Here is a 16,176-nt window from a genome sequence, read left to right as displayed (position 1 = left end):
CACCCAAAATCATTTAAATCAGTGATTCAGTGGTGCTTCTCAGCTCCTTCCAAGCCTCACTGTCCTCTGGGAGTTTGGGCCAGGGGGTTACCATCAAGGGCTTTCTCTGCTGGAGTATCAGCGTGTTTCAGGATTCCCCTTCATGCCACGCTCTTGGCTTCTGCAGGCCCACCGCTCACTAACTCTAGGAGATGCTGCTTCACGCAGTCTGCAAATGGTTAAGACACACTGTTTTTGTGATCCCTCAGTGACCACAAACACAGACATGAGGAAAACAGAATAACAACATTCTTAATAGGAAAATGTTGCAAGCCAAAGCCTCCTCAGACACAGTGTGTCTGCTAGTTTCCAGGTGACTGCATTTATTTCTATTCAAATTTTATGGATGAAGCACTGAAGTTACTAAAAAATAGAGTTTCTCATGTGAACAATATTTCCCAAGTGCAACAGAAAATCACTAATGGCATTTTAAAATAAAGTTACATACCACAAGCAAGGATTTTTAAATAAGTACATATTACTCAACCACGGATAGGAAAAAAACACAGGACCAACCTAGGACTTCACATATATTAATATATTACTTCTTATGACAAGGTCCAGTTTTAAAAAAAATGTGAGATTAAAATACTGGGGTATAAAATATAGCAAAAACAAGTAGGCAAATGACTTAACCCTTGGAAAACTCTACATCATATCTTATTCATTTACTAATTTCTTTTAATTATATAAATGCTTAAAAAAATCAGTAGGAATCAATAAGGATTCTCAGCTCTGAGTTCATTCTGAAACAAGAATGCTCTGAAAATCAGTCCCCTCCCTGCTATTGGCAGCCCATTTGGGCTGGTCTCACAAAGTCCCATTTATGGATATTCACATGTGGGTAGGAGCTTCCTTCAGATCACACATCTATGAAACAGGGCAGAATGATAAAAGACCCCAACTCTGTAATATCATGCTTCCACATTCCAAGGAACAGATCACAGAACTGTATCTGTGGAGGAGGATAACTACAGAATACTAGTTTTCTACATATTCACAACCTGCTTTTCCTTTTTGATTTGGATACAGAAGCTAGAACCAACGCAGCAAGAAGGTAACACCTAACACCTTTACTATTGTAATATAAGTGAGTTTAAAAATGGGTCAAGCACAAACACAGAAGTTTGTGCCTCACTCTTGAAGACTTCCAGGGCAAGTGTTCCTGGTCCACAGGCAGTCAGGTCCAGGTCCATCCTGGAATCCTGGTTCCTCCCACCTTCAAGGCCTGCCCTAGAGCTTCCTCTTTCCCTGGATCCAGCTGACAGACACAGAGGAGCTGAAAGAGGCAGCACATTTGCTTCTTAAAAGCCTTGATTGAAAAGTGGCACCTACCACTTGACTCATACTTGCTTCCTGCCAGAGTCCAAAAAATGTGACCTGGAGCCCTGCAGCTCTGTCTTAGGAAAGAGAAGAACTGACAGATTTAGGTGGGCAGCCAGCCTCCTCTGTCACACACCAACCCCACAATGATCATATTGTTTATCATCAGACCATTAAGGAAGGCTTTCGGGCTTTAAAAAACCTTTGAGAAATGCAACTATCCCTGAAGAGCACACCTGGAGCTATTACTTCCACATTTGTAAAACAAGGAAATTATAGACAATATCAATCCCTTACAAATTCACCTAATCATCAAAACTTGAACCCTTGGTCCTATCCACGGAGAGATTCTGATTCAGAACGTCCAGGAGTACCTGGGGGTTCTGTCCCACTTAAGTGTGGGACTCTTGATTTCGGCTCAGGTCATGATCTCGGGGTCGTGAGACTGAGCCCTGCACAGGCTGGGCTGAGAGTCTCCTTGGGATTCTCTCTTTCTCTTTCTCTCTCTCTCTCTCTCTCTCTCTCTCTCTCTCTCGCGCGCGCGCGCGCGCTCTCTCTCGCTCTTTCTCGCCCCCCCTTCTGCCCCCCCCCCTCGAGTTCACACTCTGGAGTTCTCTGTCTCTCTCTCTGTAAAAAAAAAAAAAAGAAGAAGAAGAAGAAAAAGAAAAAAGAAAGTCTGGGATGAGGACAAAAGTTAGTAGTCCCATACCCATACCCAAAACCACATGATGGACCCACAAGATTCTTAATGAAAACCATTTGATCTCATTTTTTGAAAGACAATAATTTCTCCTATTATTCCTAATGATCTAAATTTTCTAAGCTACTTTTAAAAGTACATTACCACCTTAGTTTAAATTCTAATGGCTTTATAATTATATGCACTCCTATGATTTCTCATTCTATAATAAACTGATCCAATAATTATATATCAAATTCGTATCCATAATTCACAGTCAGCAGAAATGATAAGTGAATTGTACACTTAAAAAGCCGCAATCTGGGGGATCCCTGGGTGGTTCAGCAGTTTAGTGCCTGCCTTTGGCCCGGGGCATGATCCTGGAGTCCCGGGATCGAGTCCCGCATCAGGCTCGTCAGGCTCCCTACATGGAGCCTGCTTCTCCCTCTGCCTGTATTTCTGCCCCGCCCCCATCTCTCATGAATAAATAAATAAAATCTTTATTTTTTTTAAATAAAATCTTTTTTAAAAAAAGCAGCAATTTGTTGCTGCTTCTAGGTTTCAAACACCAAGGTTCCATTATATTTAGTAAGTGACAAGAAAGCTGGACTTTGGTTACAATGGATGATTACACTGGTTTAACTCCCAACTGGGTTAAACAATGTCTTTTCCTGACTAGGCTTACTACCTTACTTGTTTTTATTTAATGCTATTCTGTTTGTATTTACAAGACAAAAAGCACAGCATATAGGAGAAAATAAAAGAGAAGTGTGAACATCAAACACATTGCAAAACACTGAGAGTTATGACTGAGATTACACAGCTTCAGCAAAATGCAGCAGAAACTAGGAAAGCTGAAGTATATAAAATCAGTTTTAAGAAGGCTATGTTCTACATTTGCCCATAAGGGATCTCTGACAGGCACTCCATGTGTCTGAAATGCAGACTTCCCTGCTATGGAGGGACTCTCGTAGGCTGTCAACTTCTTAGTGAGGAGCTGACTTTGCTAGAAAGTATGACATGATATAATTACAAACATTTGACAGTTCTCCTGATTTAGAAAATTTTAACACTCTGAATATCAAACAAAAATAGTAGTGCTATTTGGTTCCATAGGACATATAATTTGATATAGGGCTTCAAGAACCACATTTTTATTTTTCCTATACTTGTTAATTTCAAGGAGTGAATGTCATACCATGATGGCTTTCAATAAGATTTTCAGCGCAAGCAATGTTTAAGGAAAAAGTCCTCAGAATATGGGATAAATAGGACACTCAAAAAAAAATTATCAAAGGTGAAGAAAAAACAGGCAAAGGTAAATTTCTACAAAGTTCCCTTTTTAGCAACCAACTGCCCAAGCCAAGAAGTATCATTTCTTAAATCCTCTGGTCTAATACCACTTTCTAATGACCTGGAAGATGCAATCCTTAGAACTAAAACAGAATTCAATTACTTTTTCGGCTTTAGGGACTTGTCATCGGCTAATTCTAGCAGATAAAGTCATGTACACTGGCTTAGGAAAAAACCTAAGACAAAGTAACTTTTCAAATGGGGCAAACAGACTCTTTACCAGTCTCCTACACTCCCCACTTTGCTTTTACTTTTTCTCTCCTAACTCCAGCACTCTCAGTCATTAACTGTTTTGTCGGATTATTTTCTTGCTCTGACCTTTTCTAAGATCAGAGAGCCTCTACCACTTGGACTTGCAAGCCCACAGCTACCTTTCCTTTCCTGTACTGGTGATACTGGCCCACACAACCTCACTGTATAAACTCAGCACAAGGGATGCCTGGGTGACTCAGCAGTTGGGCGCCTGCCTTCAGCTCAGGTCTCAATCCCAGGATCTGGGATCGAATCACACATCAGGCTCCCCACGAGGAGTCCTCTGCCTATGTCTCTGCTTCTCTCGCTCTCTCTCTCAATCTGTATCTCCTATGAATAAATAAATAAATCTTTAAAAAAATAAAAATAGGGGGATCCCTGGGTGGCTCAAGCGGTTTCGCACCTGCCTTTGGCCCAGGGCGTGATCCTGGAGTCCCGGGTTCGAGTCCCGCATCGGGCTCCCGGCATGGAGCCTGCTTCTCCCTCTGCCTGTTTCTCTGCCTCTCTCTCTATGTCTAACATAAATAAATAAAAATAAATCTTTAAAATAAATAAATAAATAAATAAATAATAAATAAAAACAAACAAACAAACTCAGCACATGATGTACTTGGCAGTAAGCACTCAGCAAGTATTAACAATCGTTATCATTGAAACCAATTTTCTTTTTTGAAATCTCTACTCCTGAAAGTTTATATCCTAATCCTGCAAAAACACGTCTTTACCACGATCACCTCATCATATCTTTTTTACAGAAAGTGAATAGTCCCATGCAGACAGACTTTGCAAAAAGAAAAAAAAAGCATAGATGTTTGTGTTTTAAATATTTGGTAGATATAAAAAACAAGTTTACCATGGGCAAGGTATTAAACACAAGAAAACAAATCCCTGGGTGCAGATCAGTTTAAGAAAATTAAATACTTATCTTTGTCCCTCTCGGTGCCCCCACCACCTTCGCTCTTCATACTTACAGAGCTCTCTTCGGACATGGACTTTGTGTCTGTAACTTACCTGTTTTCTTAATTACTTTAGCAAATAGTACTCTAACAGTATACAATTTTGTTTTGCACATTTCCAAAGTTAAAAAAAAAAAAACGAAAAATAGTATATACATTCTTCTGGAAGTATCTTTTCTTCCCCCAGATGACCTTCCTGACACTTATCCCTGGTGATGCATGCAGCTAAAATCCATTCAGTTTCACTACCGTATAGTCCTTCACTATAGAAGTCTAGTACAACTTATCCATTCTCCTGTGATGTACACTGCTTCCAGTTTTTTCCTTTTACCAGTGCAATAGTGAGCGTTCTTGTACATGTCGCCAGGCATTCAACAGCAGTTTCTCTAGAGGGCAGTGAATTGCCAATTTTAGCATGTACCCATTCACCTGAAGAGCTTGTTAAGCTGGCCCATCCTCAAAGTCCGATTCAGTAGGTGTAGGGTGAGGCCCAAAATCTGCCTACAAAGTTCCCGTGAAATCCTGGGAACACATTTTAGAGGCACTGCTCTAGGATAAAGACTTTGAAATGGAATTACTAGGTCAAAGGATACACTGGTCTCTAACTTTACAAGATAATTCCGAAGTTATTTTTTTTAATTTTTTTTTTATTTATTTTTTATGATAGTCACACAGAGAGAGAGAAAGAGGCAGAGACACAGGCAGAGGGAGAAGCAGGCTCCATGCACCGGGAGCCCGACATGGGATTCGATCCGGGGTCTCCAGAATCGCGCCCTGGGCCAAAGGCAGGCGCCAAACCGCTGCGCCACCCAGGGATCCCAATTCCGAAGTTATTGTACCAAGTTACACTCCTATCAGCTGGGTATAAGCAATCCAGCTGTTTCCTCCCAAACAACAGATATTGTCAGATTTTTATGCTGTTGCCAACCTAATGTGTGTGAATCTATATACCTTTTTCATCCTAATTTGCCTTTCGCTAATTACCAATTAAGTTGAAAATCTTTGCATTCGGGTTTCCTGTTTTATGAGATGCCTATTAAGGTGGGGTCCTTTGCCCATTTTTCTATTGTTATTATTGATTTGCCATTTACCTTTCTGGATACTAATCTTTCATCACTAATGTGTACTGAAAATACCTATTATCACTTGTGACTTGTCTGTTCACTCACTTGATGGTTTAATAAACACAAGTTATTGATGTTAATATTGTCAAACTTATGAATCTTTTCCTTTATGGTCTGCGTCTTCTGTGATTTGTTTTAGAATCTCTTCTCTATATCAGAGTCATACAACTACTATCCTACTTTGTTTCCTAAAAGTTCCACAGTTTTGCTGTCCTTAAGCCTATAGTTGACCTATAGTTGATTTTTTTTGAATGATGTGATTTAGAAATGTATCCCACTCTCAAACGTTTCCTGTTTGGTAAAGACCAGTTATAGCCAACTATAACTTTTGTGAGGATACAAAAAGTGCCCCAAGTAAAATACTGATTAGGTGTTAACCACTCAAGCCTTTATTGGGAGTCATTCTGCTCTCTCACTGAGGCACACAAAAAAACTGAAAAACTGCAATGTGAAAATATGGAAAGTTATTAACAAATAAGACTATGATCCCCAACCCACCATACTCCAGGAAGAATCCTTTAAAAAATCCCAAAAATTCATTGTAGTCTTTTTAAAAATATAGAGAATTAAGCATTGGGAAAAAAGTGTGGGAAAACTGTCATTCTCAACAGTACTGGTTGGGGTATAAATCTATACACCTTCCTAGAAGGTAATTTTTATCTCTGTCTCTCTCTCCCTCTCTCCACACATGCACGTACACACTCTCTATGTGTGTACATACACATTTGACCTATCAATGACTCTACAAGAAATAATTGGACAAAATACGTGTTTAAGGATATTCAGCATGAAGCTCTTTATAATATGAAAATTAGAAACAACCTAATATCCAATGATGCAGGATGGGTTAAAGATGAAGCTGCTATGGCATGTCCATACATTGGAATACTGTGCAGATCACACAGCTCTGTTAATGTGAGAAGATGTTCACCATATTCTACTAACAAAATGCACATATAAATATTCATCTATTCATAAATATCAAGTGCCTTGTGTGTGCAAGTCACTGGTAAACAGAAAGAGATCTGTTCCCTGAATCCAAGGAGAGAGAGCTTGCGAGCTTTGCAGGGAGACAGACCAGATATATAGCTTCAAATTATTCTGGTTGGGATAGAAAAGGCACGGGCATTTTGAAAAACAGAACCAACTTACAGATGTGTATATGTAATGTATCCAGCACTTCACCATGGTATACAAAAAGAACACATGCACTATGCACTACCAAGTGCTGGGAAGTAGGAGAATACTTAGAGCACCTGCCTTGTGATGAACTGAAGTGTATCTATCTTCTACAAAAAGGCTCTAGGGAGAATTTTAAGAAAAGCAGCGTAGTTATGGAGAGTCATACACTGGAAGACAAATGTGAGACATTGCAGAACCACAGCAAAAGAACTGGGACAAATAGCATCCATTCCTGCCAATTCAAAACTGAGATTGACCAAGATCAAGTACAAGTTTTTGAGCAAATAACCATTCTTCCAAGAGCCTACACTTTTCCCTTTCCATGCTATGTTTCCCTTTCCATGCTATGCTAAACCTCCTCAGATAAGAAATTTCTCATAATTGGGACCAGGCTCAAAGGATTCTGACATTATATGCTCATTTCTTTTAAACTTCTGTACCAAAAATCAGTAAAGCAATGAAAGTAATCAATTTCAAAGGGAAAATATTTATCTTTAGAGCACAGCTATCACATACTATCTCAACCAAGAGATCAAAGTTAAAATTCCCCAGTGATAAGACATGTCTATGTCACGTACGTCCCAATATGAGAGACCGAGAAGGGCACAACTTCACCACCGTGGTCTTCTTGCCAAAATGCTTCACACTCCATTTAATCATGAAAGGACATCAGACAACTCCAAAATAAAGGACTTTCTACAAAATAAAAGACCAGCACTCTTCAAGTGCATAAAGGTCATTAAAAATAAAGCCAAAAGGAGATGTCACATACTGGAAGAGACTAAGGAGACAGAATACCTTAATACAATGTGGGCTCCTGGATTGGACCCTGGACCAGAGAAGGGACACGGTGGTGAACCTCAAAGTCTTTAGATTAATTCTATCAACTATCTGGTTTCAATAACTGCACTATGGATGCATAAGATGCTAATCAACAGATGCTTGTTGAAAAGTATACAGGAACTCTCTGAGCCATTTTAGCAACTTTTTTGTAATTCTTAAGTTATTTCAAAGTATAAAGTGTTTATAAATCATTTCAGATGAATGATGCACAAGGTATGAGATGAATCACTCATTAACTGTAACATAAAAACAGGCTGCGTCCTCCAAAATTGTGCTTAAAAAAAAAATCCAAATAATTGCATATAAGGCTTAAACTGGAATAAATTATAACTTTTCCATAAAAGCCTGTAATTGTGATAATGTAGAAAGTATAGTAATTTTCCTAGGGCACTGAAATCTCTCCAGAAAAAATGGTCTACTTTATTTTCCCCCTTAATCTTTTTTTTAATTCAACTTACATTTATTTAACATCTACTATGGGCACATAACTCTGTGAGGGCCTGATAAGATTCTGATATATAAGAAATGAACATTTCAGAACACAACAGAGAAAAGCATAGAGTAATAAAATTGGAAGTAATTTTTCACTCCTATACAAACTAGCAGTTAACCCAGACACTCTTTAAGTGCAAATGTCTAAGACGGAAGGTCCTCAGAGCTCATGTGACTTCTCTTCAATAATGAGTGGTTCTGACCTCTAGAATTATCTCCAAAAATTATCCTTGAAAATGCCAGAATGACTCCCTCCAAGAAATACTATATTTCTCATCCTTTTAATTTTTTTTTCATTTAATCATTATGTTTTTGGTACACTGCTGATTGGTAACACAAAATTAAACAACTCCATTCTTTGAGTACCAGGGAAAAGGTTACACTGGTGTAAACCCAGGGAGTTTACTTACTCTCCTAAGAGATTAAAGGCAACATTGTGTATGGCCAGGGCTCTCAAAGTGTGATCTCAGAGCCCACAGCTTCAATGTCACCCAGGAGGAACCTGTCAGCAACGCAAATTCTCAGCCCCAGTCCAGACCTGCTGAATCAGAAGCCCAGGGGACGCTGAGCATTTTCATAAGCTCCCCAGGTGACTCTGATGCACCTTAACTTGGAGAACCCCTGATGGAAGCAGAAAGACTGGCCTGTAAATCAGGAAGCCTGATTCTAATCCCTGCTCTGCCACTAAACTCGGAGACAGATTACTCAGCTTCTGTGGGCGCTCAGCCTCCTTACAGGACAACCAGGGAACTGGAACAGATCACTGCCACAGTCCTGAGAAAGATTTGACCAATCTAGGAAGGCGGTCACTTCTTTAAGGCCTAAAAGTGAAAGGACCACCCAAGTATTTCATCGCATCTTTCTTTTTCATCAAAATGAAACAACTAAAATTTCCTCTTTTCTTCAACTGGTCTCTGAATCGCATTTAATATATCTAAAATAAGGGGCACCTGGGTGGCTCAGTCAGTTAAGCTACTGATTCTTGACTTCGACTCAGGTCATGATCTTGGGGTCCTGGGATGGAGCCCTACCTTGGCTTCACGCTCCGTGGGGAGTCGGCTTCAGGATTTTCTCTCTCCCTCTGTCCACAACCCCTGCACATTCCCTCATGCTCTTGTGCTCTCTCTCAAATAAATCTTCAAAAACACATATATATCTAAAATGTCTTATCTAGATAAAATTGTGTTTGCTTTAGCAAAAACCATACAAATGCTGATTTTTCTATTTATTTCCATATCATGTCTGTACAGGAGGAATTTCACATAAAAACAAAATCTCCAAGAAACCCACCTACTATAGTCTGAATTGTGTCCTCCCCCAAAATTCATTATGTTGAATCACTAATCCCCAACGTGATGGTATTTGCAGGTGCAACCTTTGAGAGGTAACTAGATTTAAATTAAGTCATGAGGGTAGGGTCTCTAAGATGAATCAATGTCCTTATAAGAAGGGGAAGAGAGGCCCAAGTTGTCTCGATCTCTGTCATGTGAGGACACAGCAGAATAAGTGGCCGTCTGTAAGCCAGGAAGAGGCCTCACCAGGAACCAGCACCTTGATCCTGGACTTCATGTTCAGAGCTGTGACAAGTAAATACCTGTGTTGTCAGTTCTCCAGGCTATCACATTTTGTTATAGCAGCCAAGCTAAGGCATTCACTCAAATGTCTGGGGTAGGATCTAACACACACATTATAGTTCAGAAGAACTGGGGGATCCCTGGGTGGCTCAGCGGTTTGACACCTGCTTTCATCCCCGGGCATGATCCTGGAGACCAGCGATCGAGTCCCACATTGGGCTCCCTGAATGGAGCCTGCTTCTCCCTCTGCCTGTGTCTCTGCCTCTCTCTCTCTCTCTCTCTCTCTCTCTTTCTCTCTCTCTCTCTCTCTCTGTGTGTGTGTGTGTGTGTGTCTCACGAATAAATAAATATTTTAAAAACAGCAATAAAAAAACGTAAGTATTTGAGAGATAACCGGTTAGATTGGGATTATGTTGCCAAACTACAAAGCAGGAAATCATATTAAAAAGAAAAAGAACTGTGCCCCATCCTTGCATAAAGAGCATGTGTGACCTAACCACAAAATGTACTTAAGTCTGAAAACAAAGAATTTTAAAACATGCGGCACCTGGGTGGCTCAGGTCATGGTCTCAAGGTCCTGGGATGGAGCCCTTCATCAGGCTCCCTGCTCAGCGGGGAGTCTGCTTCTCCCTCTCTCTCTGCCCTTCCCTCCCTGCTTGCATTGCACGTGCACGGTCTCTCAAATAAAATCTTAAAAAAAAAAAAATTCTAAAATGTATAGATGTAGACATTTCCATTACTGCCTAAGAAAAAGAGCTTAATTTCTACTTCTACTCATGGATTTAGGAACTGGAAATCTTCTCACCACCATGAGACCTGAGAAACCTGTCATACAAACCCCTTCTTTTGAAATGTGAGAGTCTAATTTATAAAGGTCCGAATTCTCCTCTATCGACACAAACCTAGTTCAAGTCAATGCTGGGAGAAATGTCCCATGGAGCAAGTGAATACCCACTAATCCTGGAGACCTATACCAAACCCCGCCCCCTGCAAGCCCTCGCCACTCCTTCCCAGGCAGACACCATTTGCTCTGTGCATTTCCATGTCAGCACTTAGCAAAAGGCACTGTGTTTGTTTCTGTACCTGCCTCCTTAAGCAGATCCTGAAATCTAACTCCAGCACCTCGAGCGGTGTGTGGAAGTAAGCAAGGACCACTGTTTGCTCAGGTGGAGTCACTACGCTTTGCTGAATACCAGTGGGACCCTGTCCTGTCTTGCAGCTTTTCCGTAAATCTGAAATTATCCCAAAACAATGTTTTTACAAAGGCACAGTGGCAACCGTGTTATCAGCAACAATCACACCTGCCTGCAGATCACGCAGGAAGACATCCGCTCCTAGAGAACCTTGCACACTGTGTATGAGACATGCCAAGAGGCGTTCCTTATCTCGAGAGTAACAAACTCGAAGAATGAGTAACAAGCATTTGAGATTTGGATTGACATTAACTTTGTTCGCAGTATTTAATCTGAGTTTTAATTGGCGAAGAGGGGACAATCAAATCCTGGTCTACGAGGCTGCTGAGCTAAATGCAGCATACAGAGGATGCCTCAGAAACGCCGTTCCGATGGATGGCAGGGCCCTTCCCTCCGCGGAGCTCCCGCTGGGCCGGACTCCTCGCCGCGCGGCAGGGCACACTGTGACTCAACGCAGCGGCACCGGCGGCAAACTGACAGCGCGGTCACCGCGAGGGCTGTGCTCGCCTACAAAGTAAAGACCTCCTGCACGTGTGTGGAGGGATGCTCACCCTGCCGAGATGCCCTTCCTATCCCCTCAACCTGTTTCAAGGGAAACAGACGGGCCATCAAACTCAGCTCAGCCGACAGGGGTCAGCACTCCTGGACGCACCCCCCGCAGCCCGACCTGGAGGACGCGGGCGAGCACGCTCAGGACGCGCTGGGCCTGGCAAGAGGTGGGTCTCCACCCGGGCCGAAGCCGCCCGCGCACCGCCGCGCCGCGCCGCGCCGCGCCGCAGCCCGGGCCTCCCCGCGTCCGGAGCCGCCGGGCCGAGGCGCAGGACCCTCCCCTGCAGGCGCGCTGCTCCCGGGCTCCAGCGTCCTTAACGGAAGGAGGCGCGGGCAGCAGCGGCGCGTCGGTGCATCTGGGGGTGACCCGGGAGCCGGCGGGCGGAGGAGGCGGAGGAGGCGGAGGAGGAGGCGGAGGAAACCACCGCCCGGACGGTCAACCGGCGGGGCCGCGGCTCCAGGCTGGGGCGGGTGCTTCACCCGCACACCCACGGCGCGACGGGGTGCTGACAGCCGGCCCGCGGGGAAGCCGAGGCTCCGCCGGCCCGCGAGCCCCGCCGCAGGCTGTCGCGCAGCGAGCGGGAGGAGGGCGGGAGCGGAGGCCGGGCGGCGGGCGGCGGGCGGCGGGCGGCGGGCGGCGGGCGGCGGGCGGCGGGCGTGTGCCGGGCGAGGCTGGGCGGCGTCGGGAGGGACCGGCGAGCGGGGAGGGGCGGAGGCGGGGGGAGGGGGGAGGAGGAAGAGCGAAGGGCCTTGGCGGGGCTCCCGGCGCCCAGCAGCCCGGGCCCGGGCCCTCAAGCCACCGCCCCCAGGCCCCGCGCTGACGCTGGACGGTCCCCGCCTCCAAACCCCCCGCCCCGGCCAGAGAATAACTTACCTGTTTGCCGACGGAATCGCTCCTGCTCGCCCCTCTGACTGACTCCTCCGGCTCACCGTCTTCCCTCTGGGAGGAAGGGGAGGGACTTCCTGCCTCTCATTCGAGCGACTTCCGGCGGTTCCCAGGTCGCCTCCGTGGTGGACCGAGCGCCGGACACCACGACCAAGAAACAGGGTCCCGGAACTGGTTTAGCGAAAGCACATCGAGTTCCCTGTTTCGGCCCCGAGTGGCCGGCCGACCCGTGCGCCGCCTTCTTTTCGGCCCATCAGCTCTTGCCGGAAGCCACTCGGAGAGGAAGCCGGAAGTCCCTCCCTCCCCCGAAGGGGAAAACGGAAGGCCGAAGGAGTCAATCTCAGCGAGGGAGATGCGTGTCCGGGTGGACGGCGCGCGGCGTCGGTCCAGGAGGGCCCCTTGGGATTTCCAGAGGGCGCGGGAGCAGGAACTTGCTGGCGGGTCCTGCCTCCTCCCCACCCCGCCCCCTCGTCCGCTCGCCGTCGCTGTGGGCCCCGAGGACGGCCCGAGGGGTGCGGGAGCGACCGGGGCCGGCAGCCCTCGTCTGGGGGCCGAGGGTCGGGTGCTGGGCCGGGCGCGTGCGCAGCCCCAGCGCCGGAGGAAAACTCCCCGGTGGCTCGCGGAGGCACCCGAGGGGTCGCAGGCCCTGGGAAGCCACGGGGTGGCAATATGCTGACTGTGGCGGTTCGCCAGTTTGGCAGGAGAAGCTGGAGAAATCCTCGGTGTTAAAAATGTCCCCGCGCGAGCTGCTTTTCCTGACGTTCAGGACGCGCGCGGCACGGGTGGTGGGAAAGCCAGCACGGCCTGGCCGCGGCAGCTCGGGGTTTTAAATCTACGTTCTCTTTGAATGCTGTTTTGGTTGGGTTTTAATGTGGGAGGTGAGATGGTTTCAGACTTCACATTTTCTGTCATGGTCAAAGGCATGATTTTTCCAGCAGGGAAGGCCACCCGGGGTCGGGTCGTGCAGCTCCCGCGTGCTCGGGACACCTGTGGAAACGTTGGCAGTCAGGTGATTTTAAGCAAATGGGACTTAAAAGTCAGGGTCGTATCATTGTGGTGATGGGCTTTCTTTTTTTTTTTTCTTTTTTTTTTTTTTGATTTTTATTTATGATAGTCACACAGGGAGAGAGAGAGAGAGAGAGAGGCAGAGACACAGGCAGAGGGAGAAGCAGGCTCCTTGCACCGGGAGCCCGACGTGGGATTCGATCCCGGGTCTCCAGGATCGCGCCCTGGGCCAAAGGCAGGCGCCAAACCGCTGCGCCACCCAGGGATCCCGGTGATGGGCTTTCTAAACCAAATCGTCTCTCAAGGTGAAGTCCGGCCCTGGTCTGGTTAAGAATGCAAACATTTAGGTGATGATGACCTTTTTAAAATATTTTTCAAGGTGATTTTCATTCTTAAATTTTTTTTTAATTTTTTTATTCATTTATGATAGTCACACAGAGCGAGAGAGAGAGAGAGAGAGAGAGGCAGAGACACAGGCAGAGGGAGAAGCAGGCTCCATGCACCGGGAGCCCGACGTGGGATTCGATCCCGGGTCTCCAGGATCGCGCCCTGGGCCAAAGGCAGGCGCCAAACCGCTGCGCCACCCAGGGATCCCGATTTTCATTCTCGTTACGGGGGTCACGTTCCACATTGTAATGCCCGTGAATCCTCCTGTCTGTCCCACTGTCGGACACTGCAGGTTGGAGGAGCCAGCCATTCCGGGATCACACAGCTAGTGACGGTGGGATTCAGCTTTAGACTCGAAGCCGCCCTTGCCAGTCTACTGCCCTAACCCAGGTCAGTAACCGTGGAAGTTTCCTTAGACGACCAGCCTGTCGGTGCTATGTTTATACCATTTACCAACAGTAACTGAGTGAAGACATTACTGGTAAAAGGTGAGTAATTAGATTCTTTCTCCCAAGACTTCGCTTGAAAAAGTACTTAGAATTTAGTTGAAAATGTAGTACTTAGGGGCAGCCCAGGTGGCTCAGCGGTTTAGCACCACCTTCAGCCCAGGGCCTGATCCTGCAGTCCTGGGTTTGAGTCCCACATCAGGCTCCCTGCACGGAGCCTGCTTCTCCCTCTGCCTGTGTCTCTGCACCCCCTCCCCTCTCACTGTGTGGCTCATGAATAAATAAATAAAATCTCTAAAAAAAAAAAAAAGAAAATGTAGTACTTAAAACTTTGAAATATCTATTTCGACAGTGTTGGTCCTGTGTGACATGGTGATACCTCTCTGAACGATAACAGTAGCTAGTGCAGTTCTCCATATGGATTAGGCATCCGGTTGGGCTTTGGGTGATTGATTTCTACCTTTATTACCTTGGGGGGGGTTAGTTAACATGTCATATTTAAAATAAAAAATAAAGGATCTTATGTATTTGATAGAGAGCAATTGTAGAGAGCACAAGCTCTGCAGGGGCAGAGCAGGGGGAAGGGGGAGCAGAGGGAGAAGCAGACTCCCCACTTCCCCACTCAGCAGGGAGCCAACCCCTCATCCCAGGATCATGACTCATGAGCCTAAGACCCTTAACCAACTGAGCATCTTTCTTGAGACTTGAAAGAAAATCTGAGTTTATCATTTTCATCATTATTTTGCTGAAACAGGACTTTTACATCATAATGTGACCTTAAGGAAGTCAATGGGACCTCATTTTACTCATGTAAATTGATGATGGTGTCTGTTTTCCTTAAGTAAAAAAAAAAAAAAAAAAAAAAAAGCCAAGAATAATATATTTCATTTCCTTCATACAAGCTGATCATTCACACTCAACTAGAATTTAGAGAACATTTCATTTCTGACCTCATCTCTTTTTACTCTATAATGTTTTATTTTGAAATTTGAAAGCACAAAAAATTCCCATGTTTCCTCCAACCAGATTCTGTAATTATCAACATTTTACCATATTTACTTCATTGTTTCATACTTGTTTTTTTCAGAACCATATGAAAATAGATTACAAACATGATGCCCTTTTACCCCTACACATGTCAGTGTACATGCCCTAAGAACATGGATAGACTCTTATATAGCAATACAATTATCAAAATCAAGAAATTAATGCTGATACAATGCTTTTATCTAATAATCAGACTTTACTCGTATTTTTGCACTCATTTTTTATTTTGCTCTCCTTTATCATACAATAAAGGATTTCCAAAAGAGTTTTCAGATGAAGTGCAGAAAACAAAGTGGGAGACCTTAATCTAATTATATTAATAATTTCATGAAGTGTTATTGACTAGTACTCCATTAAAAAGAAGATATTGCCAGAATGGTTAAAAAAGAGTATCTTAGCCCCATGTGCTGCTCACAGAGATTTTGTTAAAAAGGATCATGTCTTCAGCTTCCATTTGTTTCTGATGGAGCACACATCATTCAGATCTTTCCTTCCTTTGATGTTTCCTTATATGTAATTTGCCTTTTTTTTTCTCACTACTTTCACATTTTTCTCTTCTTTATTTTTGCCTTTCAGTGGTTTCATTACGATGTGTCTGGCCGTAATTTTCTTCATGCTTAACCCGCTTGGTATTTTCTGAACTTTTAACATCTATAAGTTTATGTATTTCACCTACTTTGGAAAGTTAGAGGTTATTATTTCTCCAAATATTCTTCTTCCCTATTCTCTCATTCTCCTGAACTATATATATATTTATATATATACAAATCAAATCAAATATATATATATATATATATATATATATATATATACAAATCAAATATATATATACAATTCTCTGAGGCT

At 44.3% G+C, this 16,176-nt stretch overlaps 1 protein-coding gene across 3 annotated transcripts in view; it reads right to left on the bottom strand.

Annotated features, from left to right (window-relative positions):
- LOC129495406 (zinc finger protein 407-like) overlaps positions 1–12,702 on the bottom strand; it is a 448,575-nt gene extending 435,873 nt beyond the window's left edge. Inside the window, exon 1 of one of the 3 annotated variants that reach the window (XM_055302874.1) lies at positions 12,434–12,702. Coding sequence is in view for 1 of the 3 variants with exons in the window: in XM_055302876.1 (XP_055158851.1) it covers positions 11,562–11,619 (58 nt within the window). In the remaining 2 variants the exon portion in view is untranslated. Of the gene's footprint in view, positions 1–11,561; positions 12,185–12,433 lie in introns of those variants that run through there. The other 2 variants (XM_055302876.1, XM_055302875.1) reach the window with 2 other exon arrangements.
- Positions 12,703–16,176: the final 3,474 nt, after the last annotated feature.

This window comes from Nyctereutes procyonoides, unplaced genomic scaffold, assembly GCF_905146905.1.
Source record: "Nyctereutes procyonoides isolate TBG_1078 unplaced genomic scaffold, NYPRO_anot_genome, whole genome shotgun sequence".
NCBI classification, from domain to species: domain Eukaryota; kingdom Metazoa; phylum Chordata; class Mammalia; order Carnivora; family Canidae; genus Nyctereutes; species Nyctereutes procyonoides.
This window is presented reverse-complemented; position numbering and strand designations above follow the sequence as displayed.